The sequence below is a fragment of the Vicugna pacos genome, chromosome 9 (genome assembly GCF_048564905.1).
Source record: "Vicugna pacos chromosome 9, VicPac4, whole genome shotgun sequence".
NCBI classification, from domain to species: domain Eukaryota; kingdom Metazoa; phylum Chordata; class Mammalia; order Artiodactyla; family Camelidae; genus Vicugna; species Vicugna pacos.
In genome coordinates this window covers 68571962-68595054 of record NC_132995.1, presented here as the reverse complement: position 1 = coordinate 68595054, position 23093 = coordinate 68571962, and the positions used below count along the sequence as shown (strand labels likewise).

At 35.5% G+C, this 23093-nt stretch overlaps 1 protein-coding gene across 1 annotated transcript in view; it reads right to left on the bottom strand.

The window, feature by feature from the left end:
- The window catches only part of OLFM3 (olfactomedin 3), a 44793-nt gene that overhangs the window by 8118 nt on the left and 13582 nt on the right, over positions 1-23093 (bottom strand). Inside the window, exons 3-4 of the mRNA XM_006197374.4 lie at positions 20728-20883; positions 16078-16297 (exon numbers count right to left, since the gene is read on the bottom strand). Coding sequence (XP_006197436.1) covers positions 16078-16297; positions 20728-20883 — 376 coding nt within the window. The remainder of the gene's footprint in view (positions 1-16077; positions 16298-20727; positions 20884-23093) is intronic.

Sequence of the window (23093 nt, the reverse complement as noted above, 5' to 3'; positions counted from 1 at the left end):
AGAAGATATTTGCAAATTATCTATCTGATAAGAGGTTAATATCCAAAACACATGAAGAATTTATACAACTCAACATATAAAGAAAAAACAACCTGGTTAAAAAATGGGCAAAGGATCTGAATAGACTATTTTCCAAAGAAGAAATACAGATGCCTGCTAGGCATATGACAGAATGTTCAGCATCATTAGGTATTAGGGAAATGCACATGAAAGCCACAATGAGGTACCACCTTATACCTCTTTGAATGATTATGATTGAAAAGACAAGAAATAACTTAATGTTGGAGAGAATATGGAGATAAAGGAACACTTTTACACTGTTGGTGTAAGTAAATTGGTACAGCCACTATGGAAAATAGTATGGTGATTCCTCAAAAATACAAGAATAGAATGCTCATATGACCCAGCTATTTTACATCTAGCTATTTATCCAAAGAACATGAAAACACTAATTTGAAAAGATATGTGCCCTTCTAGGTTCATTGCAGTACAATATTCCAGTATATGAAAAAAACCAAATTGTCCATTTATGGATGAATGGATAAAGCAGATATGGTATATATACACAGTGGAATACTGTGTAGCCACAAAAAAGAAATCCTGCCATTTGTGACATCATGGATAGACCCTGAAGGTATTACGCTAAGTAAAAAAATTCAGACAGAGAAAGACTATATGATTTCACTCATGTGGAATCTAAAAAACAAAACAAATGAACAAACAAAATAAAACCAAAACAAACTGATAGATACAGAGATCAGGTAGTGTTTACCAGAGGGGAAGGGGTTGAGGGATGGGAGAAACGAGTGAAGGGAGTCAGGGTCAGCTCTATGATGACAGATGGTAACTAGACTTATGGTGGTGATTACTTTGTAGTATATAGAGATGTTGAATTATAATGCCGTACACCTGGAACTGGTATAACAAAAATTAAAAAAAAGACAAGGGATTCAGAAACATAGGTTTAAAGGATTTTACACGTGGAATAGGGCCCTGAAAACAGGAACACCACTTAACTGCTTAAGAGCAATTAATCCTACGTTCATCCTTGATACAGAACCCCAGAAAGTAGTTAAAAAATCTACAGAACTGTGTTAATCACCTGACAAGACTTAGGGCAACAGATGAAGAGACTGGAGCTTCAGAACAAAGGCTTTTGGATTCTGACATTGGTAGTCTCCTTGCCCACTCACCATGGAATGAAATGTCATTTCCTACACAAACACACACAGTTTCCAAGCAGATTTATTATTCAAATCTTTGAAAATCAGTGGATAACCAAGGATTAAAGTATATTTTCTAAAAGCTTAGAATAAGAATGACCAAAATAAATGTGCAGAAAAACCAGACTACCATAAACAGATAATTCAGAAAGCAGAAGAAATTCCAGTGTCTTTAAAGAGACTTGTATATTGTAGACTGTGTACTATGAAAAGAAAAAAGAGCTACTGGAAATTAGAAAATATGATTTCATTTCAAAATAAGTTGGAAGATAAGAAGAGTTATCCCCAAAATTTAAAGAAAAAGATAAAATTTAAAGTAAGAAAATATATGGATGCATATAGGATCAATCCAGATGCTCCAACATCTGAAAAGCAAGTTTCTAGAATGAGAGGAGAGAGAAAAAGTAGAGAAAATTTTCAAAGAAATTAAATGGGCTGTTTCCCCAGTTGCAAAACCTAAATATTAGAATAAAAGCCTACACCATAATAAATGAAAAAAAGACTTACTCCTAAAAATTACTGTAAAATTTAGAAGATACTGAATAAAGCAAAGAAATTGAATCTTTTCAGAGAAAATGTGTGACCTGGTCACATGCAAACAAATAAGAATTAGACTGGCTTTGGGCTTTTCATCAATACTGGATGATTGAAGATAGTAATTGGTGCCTTTGTATTTAAGAAGAAAAATCAGAGAAAGATGGAGTAACGGTATTTTCTGACATGCAAACTTTCCAAAGTTCACCTACAATGCACTCTTTCTTAAGAAGTTACTTGAGGTTATATTGCAGCAAAATAAGCAAGTAAGCCAAGACAGGACAAGGCATAAAATCAGGAAAACAATGATTTCTTATTTCACAATAACAGCTGTGCAGTAGGCCTTCAGAGCCGTTAATCCAGAGTGGATGGAGTCTCCTGGAGGGAGGTGTCAGAAATAGGAGAAATTATCTACAGAAATACTGTATGAGACCTTCTAGGGAAAACAAAACAAAACAAAACAAAAAACTGGGTGTGGTGAAGGCATTTATTGAGGTACATGAAAGGAGAATTTAGTTGAACTTAACTCTAGTAATATTCCACTTTAAATAGCACTGATGTGTCACTGGAATTAGACACTGATGTTCACCACTTAGCTCCCAAAGAACAGCATAAGCATTGCGACAGTATTGTAAATACTTAGGTTTAACTTGTAGAATCAGCCCATGAACTGATTCTACAAGTTAAACAGAATACTTAAAGGATATTTCATCTGTTCTGTAATTATAGAAAAGACAAAGTGTTTACAACCATGATAACAGGAGAATAGGTAAAGTTCACACTGTGAGAAAATTAAAAATTGGAAGAAGAAATGAAAGATGGAAGTATAGCTTCTCTGAGCTTAAAAATTTAAAAATATGGTGTCAGGAGAGTTTTCTTAGAGTTGATGAAAAATAATATTTAAGTATATAAGTCTTGAATTTGAAGACTTGATAAGAATTGTACTGTGAATAGTTATAGAAGCATATTATGGGAAGACAATAAAGAAAGTGGCTTTAGTTAAGTGATCTAAGTCCTCTCTTTGCAGAACAGAAAATCAGTAAATAAGTCCAAAATTGATAACTCCCCCTAAAGTGGAAAAAACGTGTTAACCACCAGAAGCCCTACATTTAACCCCCTCTAGCCCTAAAATTAAGCATAAATGTGATTACCTCTGGAAAGCCGAGCTGGAGAAGAGTGTTACTTTTTATTATAAATCATTTTTATTCTCAGCATATAATTTTCTAGCCATGCACATACAGTATTTAATTATAATTTTAAAAATTAGAATAGCTGAAAAAAGCAGGCATGAAATTTAAAAAGCAAAAATCACATTTCTGTACTGCTTATTGAAAAATCATTTCCAGGCTTTTATTTGACGTTCTTTCTTGCAGATCTAGGAAGTAGGTGGAAATGGAGGATGTAAATAGTCTCCAGAATTGGAAGCTGTGAAAAGCTATTCTGCTTTTTTATTTGGCTTTAGTCCTGTAAGGACTAGATTGAAATTGTATTCTTTAAACTATCAGCTTTATCTTACAATTGGCTTGTCAATCTCTCTTTAACTCTTAACCTTAAAAGAATTAGGATCTATCCTAATTCTGAATTGTGACTTTTTTTTCAGTTACTTCATATAGATATTAAGAAAAGCCAATATGTAATTACATTGGTTAGTACATGTGTAGGAACTCTACTAAAAGATGCTAGTCATGTGATTCAAGTAGAAATATTGTATATTATATTTCAAAATAATAAGTGATTATGATCTTGGAAAAATATGCTCTTAAAGACTAGGAGGCAAAATTAAAATTTCTCAAAAAATACCTTTTTAAAAGTGATCTTTCATAATCATCTGAAAAAAAAGGTACATAGACTCTCAGAAGTCAGTTCAAATTTGTTCTGAATATAAATCAATATAATATCCCAAATACAAAATATAAACATAGTAGAATGTTCATCCTCACAAAATCTTTACACCCAGAGGAAATAGCCAAATGGAAACACAGTCAGTATAAAACACAATCAGTAAGAAATTTGGTGACCTCAGGTGGTTTTGATACTGAAAGTGAATAGAGATTTGTAGTTACAAAGTTTGATTTAACATTTTAGATGGTCAAACTGTAAAATTAAATTTCAAACTGAGGTTTTTAACCTACCTTATCAGCAAAATTGGTCTCTTTGCTATAGGTAGTCTCTGTTGCCTGAAGACTGAAGCATAGTGTGGACAAAGCAAGAAGACACAAAGCTCATATTTCTCTCAGTTGTATACATAGTTTAGTTGCTGATTGTTTTCTGGGTTTAATGGTCCTTCGGATTCAGTTTCTTTAGATATGACTTTAATATGAACTGAGTGATACGGATTAGTAAAACCTGCGTAAGAACTGTCTTTGGGACTAAGAATCATGCCGTGAGTCTCATGAATCAGCATTTCCAAAAAGTGACAGTGCATGTTGGCTTCTGTGGTGGTTGGCTCTAATCCAGTGCTGCATCTGGGAAAGAGATGCTGCTAAGCCTTATGAACTGTTTAGACCAAGAATTAAGACAGAAATTATACCAGGTGTTAAAAGCTTCTGACACCTAAATTAAAAATGACTTTGCTTTCTTTTTTGCAGCAGTAGGCTTTTTCTCTGAAACATTGCAGAGGGTAAAATAGTTATGATTTAAATGTAAAATAATTAATGTATTCATTTAATAACCATTTACTGAGAACTCGTTATGTACCCAGGACTATGCTAGGTACTGTGGTTATAAGGCAAACAGGGAGACAAAATAGGTTCGTCAGTTGTAGCTTCTCAAAGTACAATTGCTTAGGCTTATCCTTTCTATTTCTTTTCTTCTTTTTCTTCTTTTGAATTAACTGGCAAGGAAAGTTAAGTGAAGAAATTATTTCAGACCAAATTTATATTGAGAAGAAAATGATGTAACATTGAATGCATTGAATATCTGTTGATATTAAATAAAAATTATAGAAATCCAGCCCTGAGTACTGAAATGTATAATAGCACTTTCTAGGTAATGTGAAATGTATCTCATTTTAAGCCACATTTACCTCTGCTCTTCTACAAAATATGCCCATAAATTGTCACACATAGAAAGAAACAAGCAAATTCAGCTGATCTCCCATGTTTGATTTTCTATAAAAAATGAATGTGAGAGTCTAGAAATGACAAGTTTAATGCAGTAACATTTCTTAATAAGAAATGTTGGTCCTGCACATGTGTCTTAATGGTAAGTTGTCTGTGTGAAGAAAACTTATCTCTACTATCTAGTAAATCAATATAGTTTTGCAAACTTTAACTCTGTGATATTTCATTGAATGGGATTTTAAGTTAGATATAAACCATTTTTAAAATATGCACGTGAAGCTATGTTAGCTCTAGTTCCAAACAAAGATACCTCATATCTAGTCTCTGACCAGGGAAGATCCTTTGAATACTTACGAACTTTAATTTTTTATGCTTTGATTCTTCTATATGTATTGCTTTCTCCATTGTTCCTCCATGTCTGTCACTCATCAGGTATCCCTCCTTAGCCCAGTGACTCACAATGTGCGATATCAGCATTTTTCTTCCTGGCACCACCCTGAATTTGACTTCAGTCCACCACAACATTCTATCCCAAAGTCACAGCCTTTGAGTAAACCAATTTTTGTAGTATAATTCTACAAAGCACACTTGAAGTGAAGAATTAATGACCCAAAGTATTAACAATTTAAAAATAAATATTTGTATATATCTTAAACGAGCCTTTTAGTTTCTTAATCTGAAATAGTAGTGCACTGAAAATTTTGGACTCCATGTCAATAAACTTGCTTAAAATCCAAAATAGGTCTGTGGTAATAATGTATGACAATGTCCTTTACTCTATACTGAGTCATGGATAAAGTGCTTTGCATAAAATTCTTCCACTTTGGATGATCATGGTGGAGTGGCCTATTGGCTAATGAACTCTTTTACCATCTACCTTATTTGGTGGGGGTATTTGATTCTTATTCTAGTCAATTCTACCTCAGAAAGCACAAACTTGGGTGCTAAAAGAAGGGAGTTTGGATGTGCTCCAGACAGGAGTGTTTCATTCACTCACTCGTTTATTCATTCATCCAAGATTTAACGAGCATCAAACACTGTTTCTTGGTACTAGAATTACAGTTATGAGTAAGACATGACACCTCTGTTCTGGTGAAGATTACATTTTGCTGAGAAGAGAGAGAAAATAATTTGAATGAACTTTAAGCAGAGAAGCTAAATATATCAGGTAGGAATAAATTTCATGCAAATATTTAAATATCTGGCAATTTGGTAAGGAGTGACAGGGGAGTTGCTTTACACTGGTAAATAGAGAAGACTTCTCAAAAAAGGTGATACATAGTCTGAGATCTAATTGACAAGGAGTCAGCCATGGACACATTAAGTTGAAGAGAAAGATGTTTAAGCAGTGGATCAACTAGAGGACAGCAGCATTTTAAAGTAATCGGAGGCATGGTTTAAGAAAGCTTCCTGGATTTGAATCCTGATTCTATCACTCACTCTCCAGGGGCCTTAAACAATTTTTAACCTCTCAGTGTCTCATGGATAACACTAGTAATACTATCTAACTCACAAGGTATTGGGAGGAATAACTCAAAAATTCATGCTAAGTGTTTCAAATAGTGTTCAGTATACAGTTACTTATCTAATAAATGTTAGCTATTATTATTGTTCTTGCAAAGGCCCTGAATTTGGATATGCTTGGTGAACTAAGAGAAATCAAGATAAAAGTGGAAGAGGCTAGTGTGTCTAGAGCACACCTGGAAAAGTAGAAGATGAGGTTGGAGAGGTGAATGGAATGAAGCTTTATAAAATCAGAGTGAGTACCTGGATTTTATTCTGAGTATGATGGAAAGCTGTTGGAGGATTTTAAGAAAGTAGGAAAGTGACAGAATGTGGGCTACATTTTAAAAAGACTAGCCCAGCTAATATAGGAAATTAATTGTAGAGGATAACGAGTATAGGCAGAGAGACCAGTTGAATGTTATCACATTGGCCAGGTGAGAGGTAATGAAAAGTGGGGATGAAGATGGAGGAAAATAGATGGATTTGGGTTTTTTGTTTGTTTTTGGATAAAGTTGATAGGACCAGGCTTTGGATTAGATTTTACGGTGAAAAGAGAAGTTAAGGAAAATCTCAAATTGAAAAACAGTTTACAGGTATTTGGCTTGTTCAGAAGGTCAGATTGTAGTGTCATTTACTCAGATGAAATGACTAAAGAAGAAATGAGTTTAGAAAGAAAAATCAAGAATTCAATATGGGTTATTTTAAGTTGTTCATGACTATTATCTGTGCCAGTGGAGTTGTAGAGATGATAGTATACAAATCTACATAGCAGACATCCTTCTGAAACACAGTTTTGACAATCTTCAGCACAGTGACGATGGGGAAAGCCAGAGCCTCGGAGAGAGGACATACACAAAGAAGATGAAGGCATCTAGAACAGAGTTCTGGGGCATCAAAATTTTAACGGTACCCAGCAAAGGAGCCCAATAAGAAGCTATAAATGGGGCAGGAAAAATAGTGCAGTGTTAAGAAATCCTAAAGAAGAGAATCTTTTAAGAAGGATGAAATACTGACCTCTGGGGAATATGAAAGTATCTAGAAAATCAAAGAAATGACCATGGATTTTGGCAGCAAGAAGTCATCGGTGGTTACAAGAATCAAATGAAGAGAATGTTGGGATCAAAAGCTGAGTTAGAGTTGGTTTTTAAAAGACTACAAACCAAATCAGCAACTATCAAATATTCTTTCAGAGGAGAAGCAGCAGGGAAATGGGGGGTTATGGGAAAATTTTATTCTTGTCCTGGTGTTCCTGTTGTTGTTTAATAAAGATTTGTTTGCCTTTATAAATAGTCTAGTGGAGAGGGAGAAACTGTTATGAAAGAGAACAACTAAACAATTTCATGAGCAGTTGGTAGTTTAATCTATTTATAAACTCTGTCTCTATTTATGTTTTTGTTGTTGGTGTTGTCTCTCTGTTTTTACTTCCACAATTTTCTGGGAAATGTTCTTTGTGTAGTATATTTATCCAGGTTAGAATCCTGAGGTTGGTGTTAGGGATGTGGTTTCTAATCTCAGCCACAACATTGAATCATCACATAGTATTGGGTAATGCACTTATTCTCTGAGATGGAGTTGTATCATCTCTAAAATGGAAGTTCTGAAGCTTGACATTTTGTTATTCTAATTAAGGGGATGTAGGGGATCAGTAGATACTTAAGTTGATGGGGAAAAGGTGGTATTTCTAGTTGTAAAACAAACACACACCATCTGGGTGATCATAATTGTGGTCATCATCATATCTACCCATATTCTTGGGAAGCAAAAAATAGAAAGGGCTCTCAAGGGATTTCTTTCTAGAAATTTCTTTTAGAAATAGTTGTTAGATTTCTAAGCTAAAATTTATCTTGTTGAGTGAAATTAGTAAAATTAAAGTTTCAGCAATTTATAAAACCTGGCCACACTTAGTTGTAATTTTGTGGTAGTGTTAAGTAAACACAGGTATTCTCAGATTCTGACTGAGCATAGAAATTATAAAAATGAAGTAAAATAAACAGTAAAAGTCATTTCTACTTCTTGGGTCCTCAAAACTGGCTTTTGTTCAAATAATCATTATCTTTCTCTCTTCACTCTCACCTTCTGTGAGGACACAAGAAGCCAGACAGAAAGGATAATTTCCTAAAATGCCTGGAAGACAAATGTTCCTGCAAAAGTGGATGGCAAAGAAGGAAGTTGAGTTCTGGTTCATTGATTTTCTCCTGCTATGCTCTTCTGTTAGTTGTGACAGATATGAAAATATTAGCATTTTAAAATATACTATATGTGCATAGTTCCATATGTTCAGAAAATGCGCTGAATGGGTAGTTGACAAAAGTAACCATTTTAATACTTTGATGATTTTGAGACATAAATTTTTTATGATCAGTTGCAATCCATATTTATCAATAAGTAGCTCAGGAGAAGATAGCATTTGGGATTCAGCAGGAAGATCAGTTTGGATCAATGAAGCATAAAAACCATCTGTCTTTTTGTTTATTTCCTCAATGTATAATTGTGCTTTGTGATATCCTAGACTAATAGCTTCTAGATTTGAATCCTAAGGCCATGCCCATATATGTAAATTAAATGGAGTAGCGAATATGTTTTATGACAGAATGTTATTTCTGTTTACTTAAGGCCATTGGAGAATTCATGTAGCAAGAAGTAGATCTTTAAAGTCTGTAGATTAAAGCTAGTGAAAATAAGTTTGTCTCTATCATATACATATGATAGTAAAATCTGTTTATATTGGTTAACTTTTCATTTGCATGTCTAATCTTACCAACTACACTGCCAAGGGAAAGGCAGGGATAAGAATGGACATAACATGCTGTGTTTCATGGCATAGAAGGAGTTTTCAGTGAGTGTCTAAATATGTGTCTAATGTGTCGAAATACTTCCATTTTCCAAAATCAACACAATTTTACTCTTAAATTATTTAAAAACCTGCCTCAGCTTTTCCTGGGATAAAGCTTATATTATGAACATGTCTTTAAAGTGGAGCTTATTTAACATACTAACTAAATGGAACAGAATTGTAATATGAAATCTCCAGTAATTTGGCAGTTCATGCTTGCCTCTGAAAACACAGGTTTTATGTTGTTAAAAGGCTTATAATTTAGTTATAATCAAGGAAAATGTAGGACATAAAAAAGAAAGATAAATAATACATCAATTTGTGGTAAAACAAAATATGCCAGTTACCCAAACAACGTGCTGAAAGAACAAGGGTCTCAGTGTTCCAGAAGAATGCATGGACACTAGAGAAACTGCATTCCATACTGGAATCTGGAATATTAGGGAGAGTAGGACTGTCTTTGGTAAATGACACATTTGAAGATCTCTTCAGTTCAATTTGAGGGGTATTCTTATAAATAAATTTCCCCCCATTGTATTTCCAAGTTAAATCTCACTCTTCTCTACCCCAGGCACGCAGTGTGATTTTTTTCATCATTATTACTTTCACTGAGATTTTTCACTGTCTCTTGCTTTAAATGCTAAGAAGAGCCAAATATCAGGTGTTTTGGAATGAAATACTGCATTACCATTGAAGAAAGAGCAGATGGCAACAAAAGCAAAGATGAATAAAGGCTGTGCTTTTGTTGTCTTTTTTCCCAAAAGATTTTTGGTTTTGTAAAAGATACAGATGTTTTATATTTGATATACACTGATTTATTTCTGAAAAAAAAAGTTTTTTTAATTTTAAAAAGTAATATTTACTCCCAGAGACTCTAAAGACTAATTTCTACCTATTATATTTCAGATGTTTTATCATAGTCTATAAAGATTCAACTGGAATGAGACACAGATGGTCCTTGACCTCTCAGAGCACGTACAACTTGTCTATAAAGTAGAAGAGGTTAAAAAACAGAAAGCAAGTGGGAAATCTCTGTAAAATAATGCCAAGTGTCATGGGGGCAGTTCGTGTGGGAGACTGTGCCAGGGGAGTTCAGCCACATTAAGGAGCAATCAGAGGAGATGCCGTAGACAAGCTGATATCTGATATGCAAAAGGAAAAGCAGACCTCGAATTCAGATGAGTAAGGTGGGGAGGAAGAGTGTTCCATGAAAGGGGAGAGGAGGTTCAGTGTCCAGGAGGTGTAGAAAGCATGCACGATTTGAGGAACTGGAAAGAGGAGAATGACTAAAGCTTAGAGTGAGTGCGTGGTGAAAATTTGAGAGAAAAGGTCTAGAGAATTGGGCAGAATCCATGTTACCAAGACAAACTGTGCAAAGATATTTAGATTGAACTTTAAAGGGAAATCAACGTAAGCACAGGTGTAATATAATTAGATTGTTATTTCAAAAAGATTACTCAAAATACCTAGTGTGATAGAGAGGGAAAGACTTCAGGTAAAGAGAGTGGTTAGGAGGCCATTGTGGTAATCCATCTGAGAGGTGATGCATGGTGCTCTGGGTTAGGTGGTGATGTGAGGATGCACAAAGAGGTGGTTTTGAGAAATCATTGAGGGAGAGGGGAAGATGTGGTGATTGCATGTGAATGAAGTTTAAGGAAGAATCAAAAATGACTGTGACTTTTTTCGACAACAGTTGGGTTCTATTTACTGAATTAAATTTACTGAGGTGTCCAGGGCATTTCTCTACTGTTGTATGTACCCCAAAAAAGACATCATGTGTGGGAAAGAAAGCTGTCTTTGAATTCAGAAGGACTTGGGTTTAAAGTTGTTGCCTCCAACACATATGTACCTTTGGAAAATTAAACTGTCTGAATACTGTTTTCTGTAAATTGCTAATATTACGACCGGACCTAGAATTCTGGCAGCAGTTAAGACTAACACATGTACAAAAGCTGGCCTAGGTCTGTCAAGCAGCAGGCTCTCAGCATTGCTACAGTTGCATACTTACGTGCTTGTTGTCCCCACTATAGTGCAGCTTTGTGATGCAGAGAAACGCTGGCCTACTACTCATCTTTGTATCCCCAAGTACTTGGTTAAGTGCCAATGCACACTGAGGAGTCCAAAACTATTTGTTGAAGGTACAAATAAAACTATTACCACATAGACAGTTTGGTTTCTCTTTTAAAACTAATTTGGCATAAACATGATAAAGACAGTAATCCACGTTGAGATTACTCGTGATCTCAAGTTTTGAATGCTGTTACTTCTATTAAATGTAAAAGCTCAAAACTTTACTTGAGCTTAAAAAAAATGAAAACAACAACAACAAAAAAGCCCTGTTTCTGTTAATAGAAAAATGCATCCTATACTTCACTAGATGGCACCAAACCGTTGCCCTAAAATAGAACTAGCACAAGAAAGTGGGGGGTAGAGGACCAGAAAGCTGGAAAGCCTGATTATAATCTACATTAAATATCTATTGGTGATCTCAGGGGGTGTTCAGGAACTCTTAACTGTGCTTTTCCAGTCAGATTCTCACATGCATATAATTATATTTTGCATGTCTAGGAATGTGACATGATTTAATTAAGCACAGGGGACTTTATTCAATCTGTCATAGGAGAAAATTAAGCTCTTAGGAAAGAGCATTATTGTACCTCATTCAGACCACTAGAGTGCATTGGTGTTGAAGCATTTTTTCTAATTTTGTTTTCTCTTAAACTTTAATTCTCTAGTAGAAATAAGCTGAATGGTGCCCTAGTGATCTCAATGACTTGTGAGTCCTTCAGCACCTTATTAAGTTAAACCTTGCAGACAGTGGCACTAGTTTGTTTTTTAGTATCTTAAAATTTATGTGATGTACACTGTGATATTTTCCCTTAAGAGAAAATCCACTGAAAAGGTGAATGGAAATGTATTTATCATGGTTGCAATTTTATTTTCTTTCCCCAGTCCATTTTTACCCTCTCCTAATTGGCTGTGTGTGGTGAGAGGCTTTTGTGAAGAATAAAGATGCGATTGATGGATGGACCTTCTTGCTCCTGTTACTGTATTGCTGATGTGACAGTTAGCCAACATCCCACTCTAGATCTGAGCAGCATAGCAACTGGATTTTAGACCCTTTTGGAACAATGATCCCCTGATGTGTTTTTTTTTTTTTTTCTCTACATTTCCTTTGAATGGTCCTGATTTGATTGACGTCTGTTTTCTGAGTCTCTGTGTCCTGCTATTTTGAGATTCAGGCTTTTATTTATGAGATACTGCTAGGCATGGAGTTAAAAGGATTCATAGAGTTAGCTTGGTCCAATCTGTACCAATTTCCAGAAAGTGTAAGAGCTAAGTAAAGTGTTAAATTGCAACTTAGTGCCACACAGAATAAAATGTTTGTGTTTTCTTCTGTAAATATATGTATCCTATCAGATACCTCTTTTCAAATTGGCATAATTTTTTAATGAAAAAATATGAAGATTCATTTATTTGTTTTTTCAGAAACAATATGGCTTTATATTTCACAGTATTAGGGCTGTCTGTCTAACTAGATATGTTATCTACATTGTAATTAAGTTTTGTGGTCCAGTTGATATATATCCTTTCTACTCAGGAGAGTCTCAGTAAGTGATTTTGATTAATAGACATAAACATGGTGTGATAGAGAAAAGTACCCAGTTCTTGGGACAAAAGCATAAATGAGTTAGAATCATTGCTTGTGGCACTGGCCTGTCTACTGAGTGAGTGGGGATTTGAGGCCACTAATAATCTCAAGAGTTTATGATGTGAGAACTGCTTTCAATATTTTGTAAGTTCATATCAATTAACTTAAATAGCAATCATCTCATTAAATAAGAAAACTAAATACTAATATTATTGCTGTTTGATATCTATATTGGTTGCTAGATTTTATATTTTTGATTAGTTACAATAAAAATGTTAACTAATTAATGCAATTTATTTGACAGTCACATTCTTTCAAACTTCGTGGTCTATGGAGGAAATTAATAAAATGAATCTTTGATCACAGTCCTAAGGCCAGAGGACACCATGAAAACACTGTCCGTGGTTCTGTAACAAGGAATAGGATGAATTTGTGTCTACTTAGATTAACCCTCTTTGTCCCAAATACCATTTTCAATATTGCAGGAGATTACATGTGGGGAGTTATATGTGGATTAGAAAAAACAGAATGGGGGTTTTGAAAGAGACGAGAGGAGGGCAGAATTACCTAACTACATAGATATTATTTCCTACTAAGTAAACTCAGAGAAAGTATATTTTAGAATTAAAGTTCATTTCCAAAATAGAGCAAACCTCAAGAATTTTCCACATTAATCCTTCAACAACATAACTGGCATACTTTAAGCCTCAAGGTGATTACTAGGTAGAAACTTCCTATTGTCCATCCTTATTTTGGTAGCGACCATTTTTACTGAGCAGGCGCCTGGACTTAACCCCAAGCTATTGGCTTTTATGTTACCATGAGATGCTAGGAATGACAGAGTGAACTGATTCTCAGGGTGTTTAATGGTTCATTAGCAACAATTGGACCTCTTCCAAATCAAGTTATAGCCCTACATAGATCAGCCCTATGTGCTGTCCTTTATAGAACATCTTTACCCAGATACGTTATGGGCTGAAAAATATGCATTTAGATACTTCTTTGTTAACCCCCAAAGTACCTTAGATACTGAGAACGCTCAAACAGTTCTTGGTTTGGGATTTTCTTTTTAACTTGTTTGGTGGAGACATCATCTGGCAGGCTAGAAACGAATATGTGCATTGAACTAAAGGTATTTCTTGAGTGAAAAAGAAGACAATATAATAGAATTTCTTTATGTCAGTAATGTTTACCTATTTTCCATTAGTGATAAGCACAACTTGAATTATAAAAGCATACAAAGAAATTTTGAAATGCTGTATCAGATAAATGACTTTTCCTTTGCTTAGTCTTTTCAGTCCCATCCGTCTTGACTCAAATATGTGGCTAGAGAGATCTTTTTTTTTTTGGCAAGTAAAATGGATTGTTCTCTCTACTTGTTAGAAATTGTTACTATGATTGCTTATATAATTAATTTATTCAGCAAATATTTAATGAGCATCTTCTCTTAGTTTTCTAGGCATTGGGAGATAGACTATTTTAAAGTGAGTATCACAAACATTGTTCTTATTCTCGTGGAACAAAAGTCTAGTAAAAGAAACATTTAATTATACACAAAATGATAATGAAACATGAAAAGTCCAATCATTGGTGACATAATCAAGGTCTGAGAGCACCCAGCAGGGATGCAGAGGATACATGGGGAGGGCAGTGGAGTTTCTGGCAAGACGTGACATTTAAACTGAGACCTGAAAAATGGGTAGGAGTTTGTCACATGTGGTAGGTGAAAGTGTATTTAATGATAAAGAAAAGATTAACATGGGAAAGAGTGTTTCAGGAGAAGGAACAAATAGCATCTCAGTGTGGCCCAGTGGTTAGAGAGTGAAGAGCACATACGACTGGGCCATAGCTTGTGAAGGGAGGAGTGGCAGGACCTCAGATGGAGAATGTAGGGAGCGCCACACGTGAAGGACCTTATATAAGCCATGGACTGCGTTGTAGGGCATAAGAGATGCACAGGAGATTTTAAATAGAGGAAAACTATTTCAGATTTATACTTTCAAAAATCCCTTCAGCAGTAATGTGGACAATGGGTGGAGAAGAGCAAGTCTTAGAATCTGCTAGTCGTGATTATGAGAACAGTTATAGATGAAAAAGTATGGACTTTGCATGATGAGAAATAAATCGTTGAGGATAGCTGCACATGTGTTTTGCTGCAGGGTTTACATCATTGCCGTCTGATTAATTTTGTTGGATTCTCCTGAAATCCTGAAATGACTACAGTGAGGCCTCTGACTGGCGATTCCCCACTTTGTTTTGAGGCTGTGATGACTGAATGCAGCATATTGTATTTTAGGTCTTTTTTATCATTTGAATTGCATCTGTAAAATAAATGGTCTTTAAAATATTCTTGTAAGTCATCCACATTTTATTTTAAAATATTTATATTTATTCTCTGAAGGCTTCTTCACTAGAAATTGTTTGTTTTCTAATTCTTTACTCCTCTTCCTTCTGTATTTCCTATTCCAGAAAAGCTTTTCTTTACCTTGAGAGAACACTTTCCTCTGTTGAGGTCCCCACCCCACCCCATCATGTCCTATCGTGGCAACAACTAAAATACTGTTCCCTCCTTACTCAATTCATGAACACTTACTTCATATTAAGTTACAGACTCGTCCCATGATTACTTCACTCGAATGACTAGCGCGTGGATGCAATGGAAAACTTTGTAAACTCAGACCAGACTGAACCACACATTTTAGGAGTCAAGAATTAGAGTCTGTGACCCAAGGCACACGCTTGGCCCTTTGTAGTGAATGTGTATTTGAGTAGGTGCCTGCTTTTTATTTCTTGAGTGGATCAGAGCAGCTGACGCCAGCTCTGTATAGCAGAGGAATTGTTTTGGTTTCCTTTAACATTGCTATTTCACATGTGGTCCCAGGGCAATGTTCTTTTCCCCAGTCTCTGACCTTCTCTACTACCAGAAATGCTTTCCCCCCGCCCCTGGCCAAGTAGTGACTGACCATCCCCTGTTACCTGTCTGAAATAAAGCTTAGTGCAGCCACTAGAATGGCTGTATTTGCCAGACCTCTTATTTCAAGCCACTGGATCGTAACAGGGTGCTCTGAAAATGAGGCAACTGTTAATCTAGTAACACTGAATAACCAGACATACCAAAGCCATTAAGGCACACTTACTCTACATTTAGAAAGAAGGTACTTGCTTCCCTATCATTAAGAATTTATGACTTTTTGCAAAATGTAAGGATGCAGTTTTCATTGAAACTACTTTCTTAAGTACTCAGACAAATGGAATTGCTGTACTCACTTAGCTTTTTCATGCAGTCACGCAGTCTGGTTTCCAAACTAAGTACCCTTTGATGTAGTTCCTCATAGTCATAGGCACCGATTTCCTCCTGAATCCCAGTGAGGACGGCAGACAGATTCCGGATTTCCTCCTTGAACTGGGTGATTAACTTGGCATCTGTTTTGTACTGTTCCAGCACGGGAATCAAGGGCAGGAGCTCGTCCATCTTCTCTTTCAGCTCCTGTGAAAGGCAGCCAGTTGTTTCTGAGAGTCATTTAAACAGATAAGCAGCTACGCTCTTTTTCATATGATACTTAAGGGAGATTACTAAAACATATTCATAATTCGTATTGATTTCTAGTTGAAATTGGGTATTTCATGAGAATGTAAATGGCCACATGAGCATTAGTAGTATATCTGCTTATCTCGGCTTTTCAATACAAGAACCTCTCTTTAAATGGTTACTTGCTTTTCTGTGAAACAAATTGATCCCTATCATAATTGCAAAACTTCCTATGGTAGCAATTATGGGTTTATTTATTACCTCGCTTTCTAGTAGCATTTTATAAAGTGAACAATGCATTATGTAGTTAGGAGACATAAGCAGGGTTTGTCTTCTGATTATTAATTATTAGAAATAGATCAAATATTATGTTGTTTAATTACCATTTAATAATTATCAATAATATAAGGATACTTAGAGAGAATTTTGGATCCTGGAACAGCTTTTCCCTAATAGAATTTTTCCAATTTTGGGTTTCTAGCACTCTGTGCTTCTAGTCCTCCCTCTTTTTAGTATCCATCTTGGCACAGCATCATTAGGAAGGTAATTTCAGGAAGTATAATAAGTCATGCAAAGCTTTCCAGAGCTCAAAGAAGTGTATGTCGCTCTTTACTATTTTGAATTATTACCCATTCTTGGATTTGCCTTAGCATAGATAATTTAGAGCTATTTACGTAAGACACAGTTGCTTACCCACGTAGTGAATTAACTCTTTCAGGGATCAGAGTGCTCATGGTTTATGTAATAAAAGAGCCAGTTGCACCAAGTTGTTTGAAACTAAAGTGTTGATTTTTGTCTACAGAATAAGAAGTATGCTTTGCCAACAAGGTGTCCCTTCTAGCATCCTGGGACTGAGCCACACCTGTAGTTTCACTTTCAGTCTGGCCGTGTCACCTTTATTTTCTTTCCTTTAACTTGGTGGTGGTGGTCAGTGAAAATATTTTGTGAGTTTGATTCAGTTGTGAGTTTATTGCAAAAGACCTCATTTGGGAAAGAGCTATCACTGCTATGATCATTTGAGAATAATCCATAGGTTCTGTCAGAAACCATGCTGTACACTAACTAATTTAAGGAGCTGAAAATTGCATTTTAAAATTACATTTAGAAGATGTTATTACTATCAATGCATTAAAATAGCAAGAGCTCCCATTGCCATGTGATTTATGGGCTTGTGTTTCTTGTGGGGAAATTTCTGCTTACTCTGTAAGCTGGGAATTCTTTGAATTTGTTTATGTGTCCATGATGAGTGGGAGGGGACAGAGTCTTAATAAAGAGAAAGATTCATATATATCACAGTCAAAAGACAGAATTGCAGAGCTTTACTCATTTTAGTGGCTCATTTTGAAATAAACTTATTAGTTTGAGCATCTTGTGGTATCCCTAAAGGAAGACGCAATTGCTTCATTAGGATTTTAATGAGAAGAGTTCTTTTGGTACCATTTGCTGCATATTATTGCAGCTGTTACAATGAGGAGTTTTACGTTCTACTATGGAAATACTGAAAAGAGAGCCATTTGGTGTCACAGTTTTAGTGGCATTTTATTTCCCTTGAGCTTATGCTTATATTTATCCTTATATTTGTATTTATATTTATATTTTGGGGCTTTTTCAAAAACTTTGATTATTGGCAGTCAGTAATTTTAAAACTCTGTACACTAGTCAGAGAGCAATGGAAAGTCCAGCTAATATATGTATCAAATAAAAGATTAAAGTAGGAACAGATTTGTGCTTACTATTGCCTTCCAGAATTTCACTTTCTGCTATGTTGCTCTTACAGCAATGGGTTTTGGTAGACTAGGTAGACTGTCTTGCCCAACCAGGATCTCTTCATATAAGAATGATAGTCTCAAGTGTGGAAACTAGAACACGCTTTTCATATAAAGAATGACCGACTTAGTGTTTTTGATAAGTTTAAAAATGGTGTACCAGAGGGCTTTTCTTCCAATTTGGAAGTATTCTTCTGTGTTAAAAACTTACTTTTGGAATGTTCCGTCTCTTCTTCTCAAATATGGCACCTCAGCAGCTAGAGCAAAATCTGACCCATAGGACTTGGTGAATAAATACACTCATATTTGAGCATCTAATTATTGTTACTAAATTTAATTCAGAGTGCTGTAGTCTACTTGGAGAGGCTTCTGGTATTGGTATTAGGAGGCCAAACTTGGGAGCTGGACTTTGTAGTTCTGATACATATTAGATATATGACCCTGGATAAGTTGCTCAACTTCTTTGTACATCAGTTTCTTCATCTGAAATGATGGGAAGAAACATAATCCTGCTTTAAAGGATTGTTGTCAGGACTAAATTAGTTAATATAGAATATATTTGTAATACATTTGAAGTGCTTGGAATTACATGTTGAATGTGTAGAATTCTTCAGAAAAATAGTTATCATTATTGCTATTGATTTTGACATACAAGTTAAGATCTACTTGGATTACTTGAGATAGGAATATCGAAATCATTATGTCCTATGGTGCTGCCTGAAAAGTAAGTTTTCTTATTGGCAACCTGGCTTCTGCTAGACAAACTTGCAGAATAGGCAGTTTTCTCTCTTTTTTTTTTCCCCTCAGCCTTGTATCTTTTTGTTTCTTTGTCTCCTGTCTTCTCCTAAGAGTTCCCATAGATACACATGCATCATCATGTGTCACCAGCTCTGCCAGCCCTGGCTCTCTCAAGCTGTCCCTTGGTGTCACAGAGTTCTGTATTGCCCATCTGAGCTTGAATGGTTTTCACTCTGAGCCAGACACCCTGAGCTTCTCTCCTTCTGTCCCTTCCTTTTGGGAATCCCCCATGCACTGGAAACGCCAGCATATCCCTTCCTGCTTTGTTGATGGCCTCAGCATCAGGCTCACTGAATGGCTCTGTAGTCGACACCTTAACCCTGAGCATTGAAAACTTATGTTGAGAATTGTTTGGATTTTTGATCTTCTCTGTAATTTAGTATTTTCTGGGGCGGAGAGGGGACACTAGTCTAAAACTATTTTCTTGAATATTGCCAAATCTTATAACTCTTCCCCTGGCCTTCTTGCAACAAAATTAATAAATCTTCTCTTTGTACCATTAAGTATTGTTTATGCCTCTTTTTACTGTCAATTTTACCTACATTTTTTAGTTGTCTTTCATAGAAGACAGATTATGTGTTATTGTGCCCAGCAGGGGGCCCAACACTGCCTTGCACACAGTATGTGCTCAATAAATATTGGTTAAAATTAATTCATTTGCTTTTCACCTTCTATTCTTCTCTGTTTACCATTCCCCGTAAATTCCCTATTATTCCAGTTTACTCATTCTCTCATTTCTAATAGTCTTTAAATTAATTTTTATCTTCTAGGCCTTACTCTAATTTGTTATAACTTCTTAACCTTCTGGCTTTGCTTACTTCAGTTTAACCTCATGGTTCATGACTTTAGTCCCCTCTCTTTCCAGTACCCTAAACTCTCTTACCCTCTTGTTCTTCTGTTGTGCTTTTTTGATAGAACTTTAAAACTGGTTCAGTGCAACACTATCTTTTGCACTTCTCTACTCAGGCTCCTGAGCACTACTGAAGAAAATTACAAAACCATGAAAATTTCTGCCATATTAAAATGTGCCATGCAGAGACCCTGTTTCATGTTCCTGACTAGCTCCCTGCCCGTCACAGTTATGTATGAAAAGTACTTGTAATGTTTGAGCAAGAGCTTGGATTGAGGACCACTCCCTTACCATCAGCAGTGAATCTCACTTTCTAATTGGCAAGGAAAGAAGAGGCTATTATGTTTATAAGATCATAGTGTGTTTTATAAACTATAAATATAGTTTCTTTTTACTAGAGGCTCAAATGGTATTATCATAGTCAGATTTTATTTTAATCTATGACACTGTCATACATAGTTAATAAAAGTACATATAACACGCCTAAAAGCACTGTTTCTTCAGTTTCAGTGGTCCTAGATAATTGCCAATAAACAGCTTAAAGTCTAAAAAAATACTTTTTTGTATCAAATTATGAAACAACCCTCTTTTATGCGCTATTATTAATGATATTTTTGCCTCTTTTAATTATTTGTATTTTCTGTATTTCTCCTCATATTAGCAGGGCATAAACCATCAGAAAATCTTTGATAAATTTCATTATTAATTTTCTTAGATTTCCCCTTGTCATAATATTGAAATGCCTTTAAATCTATGCATAATCTCCACCTGGCTCGAGGAGGATAAGGCACTTTTTATTGCAAGTCTACAAACTAGTGATCAGTTTCAGTGGAGAGATGACTGATGACTTGAGTGAGTCTGTAACCTTGCATATGTGGGCCAAGGCACAGTTATTTCTAGCGGAGTGCCATGGTGGCTGTCCATTGTGCTCAGTGTCTCGTTTGGATTGACGTGATTGCTAAAGTCAAACCTACTTGAAAATGCTTGGTCATTAGTGTCTTCCGGTCATCTTCGATCTGCCGAAACTTGGCCTTCAGCCCTTTCATTTGGGTTTCCATTTTTAGAACATATTGGAAATCTCTCTGAGTTCTCAAGTTTAAGACTTCAATAGACTGCGACATGTTCTGAACCTGTTAAAGAAGACATTATTGTCTGTTTACAAGTATATGCAATCACTACTAAAGTAGCAAAAATGACATGAACATTAAAAACCGGGAGTGCCAAATTCATAATTGCATTTCCACTGGACATACTTCCAGAGGGACATTTCTTCATGATAAACATTCAGAAAATTTCAGAAGAGAAAATTAGACAGGAAATAATACAATGAACATTATAGTATTAGAAATGATACCATATAAGTAAGAATATGATACATTAGAAAAATACAACTAGAATATTCATTCCAGGGCTTTGTAAGCTTATAATGGCCCAATCTGTTAAATGTTAAAACAAGTTGTTTCTTTAAGTACTAACTAACTTCTTCAAGGTCTGGGATGCTTAGCAATTGTGGATGACAATGAAGTATTCAGCAAATCTGGAATATATTCATTCCAGTGCAGTTATTTTAAGCTGCATCTGAAGTACTCCCAGGGCTGAGACTGAACTGAGCAAGATGAATGATGGTAGTGTTGGGCACCTCCTAACTCAGAGAGAGTACTGCTTGAGACACCTGGACAATGGCCACTATCAGGTGTTTGGTAGGTAGGCAGTAAACACATACGGAGGTGATGGCACCATCCCAAGTTCAGTGAGCCCCAAGCTATTTAGAAGTGGGATATAGGTAACCTACAAAGCACGTAGAAACAAGGAAAGAAAGGCTGCTCTAATTGTTATGGCAGCAAAATCCCGAAAACAAAGTAAAAGCCTGTGATAGGAGGAGGGCTGTTAAATGAATTGAAGAAAGAATATGAATAAACTATTTTAAAGAATAAGACAGATCGCTGTCCTTTGGTGCTCACAGTATGGTCTGTAGAGCAACAGCTTTTGCATCACCTGGGAGCTCATGAGAAATACAGGATCTTGGGACCCACCCCGGAGCTACTGAGTTAGAATCTTCATTTTTATCAAGGTATCTAAGCAATTTCTGTTTATACATTTTGAGAAACACTGCTCAACATGTGGAATTTACATGAGAAAAGCAAGTGAAAAAAGCAAATGTAAAGATCTTCATATTAATTTGATCCTTTTATTCTAAATCAAATTCTCTCTCTCTCTCTCTCCCTCTCCTCCTCTCTTCCTGCTGTCTGTCTGTCTGTCTCTTTTTCACACATATACACAGGTGCATGTACACGCATACCCTCGGATGTAAAAGAAAATAGAGTATATAAACAAAAGAAACAGGGAGAGAGATATGGGAGGATTAGAAGAATACATATTAGGTTTGTTAACATTAGTTTTCTGTGAGATGTGAGGGGTGAGGTGTAGGTGAGAGGAGAAGTAACAAAAGTGGTAGAAAGCGGTCCCTGGTAAATATTACATATGAAGCCATCTGCATAGAATTATATGTCTTACATGCATAAATGAATATATGAAAGCATGAGCATCAAAAAATGGTTGTGGGATTTCAGGTGAGTTTTACTTCATTTCATTTATTTTTGTGTGTTACTCTAGATATCTTTAAATAAGCATTTTTGTGTACATAATACATAAAAAGTTGTTTTCGTTGTAAAAATTGTGAGTTATAAACAGGAAAAGGATGGTTTGTTCATATGTAAATTTTTATCATCAGATAAAGTCACGAAGCTTAGTGGACCAGCTAGTTTTAAAGAGCCCATTGTCAAGACATTCCTCAGAATTGGAACATTCAGAAAAGGCAGTGAATTCTGCTGCCTTGGCTGGCCTTAGTTCCTCTGCTTTTTTGGTCAGAGTAGGTCATAATTTTCTGTTTCTTTTTCTGCTCTCTTGAGCCATAGTTCTGTCCCTTACGAATCCTGCCTTTTCAGGATATGCTGCAGTCTAGCTTATATTAAAAGTAATTGTGTAATGTGTGTGAATCAAAGCAGAGAAGTGGCTGCCCTTCTGTGAACTCCATGAGGTTAGAGGCTGTGTCTTATTCATACCTTTTATTCCCAAGACCTTACACAGAGCTACACACAGAATAATTTCTCAATAAATACCTATTGGGTAAATTTATCTTAGGCTTTCAATAATAGTAATAGGTAATAAGTATTTTAATATTTTAAGAATAATTTCTTCCTCCTGTCACTGGTTAGACTATAGTATTACATGACTTCCAAATATTTCTTAATTTATTATCATTCCTACTGTAGAAAGCTTCATTTAAAAAAAAGTTTTTGATTCAGCATAAAATTACTGAGACAACATTGAAAGCATGGTA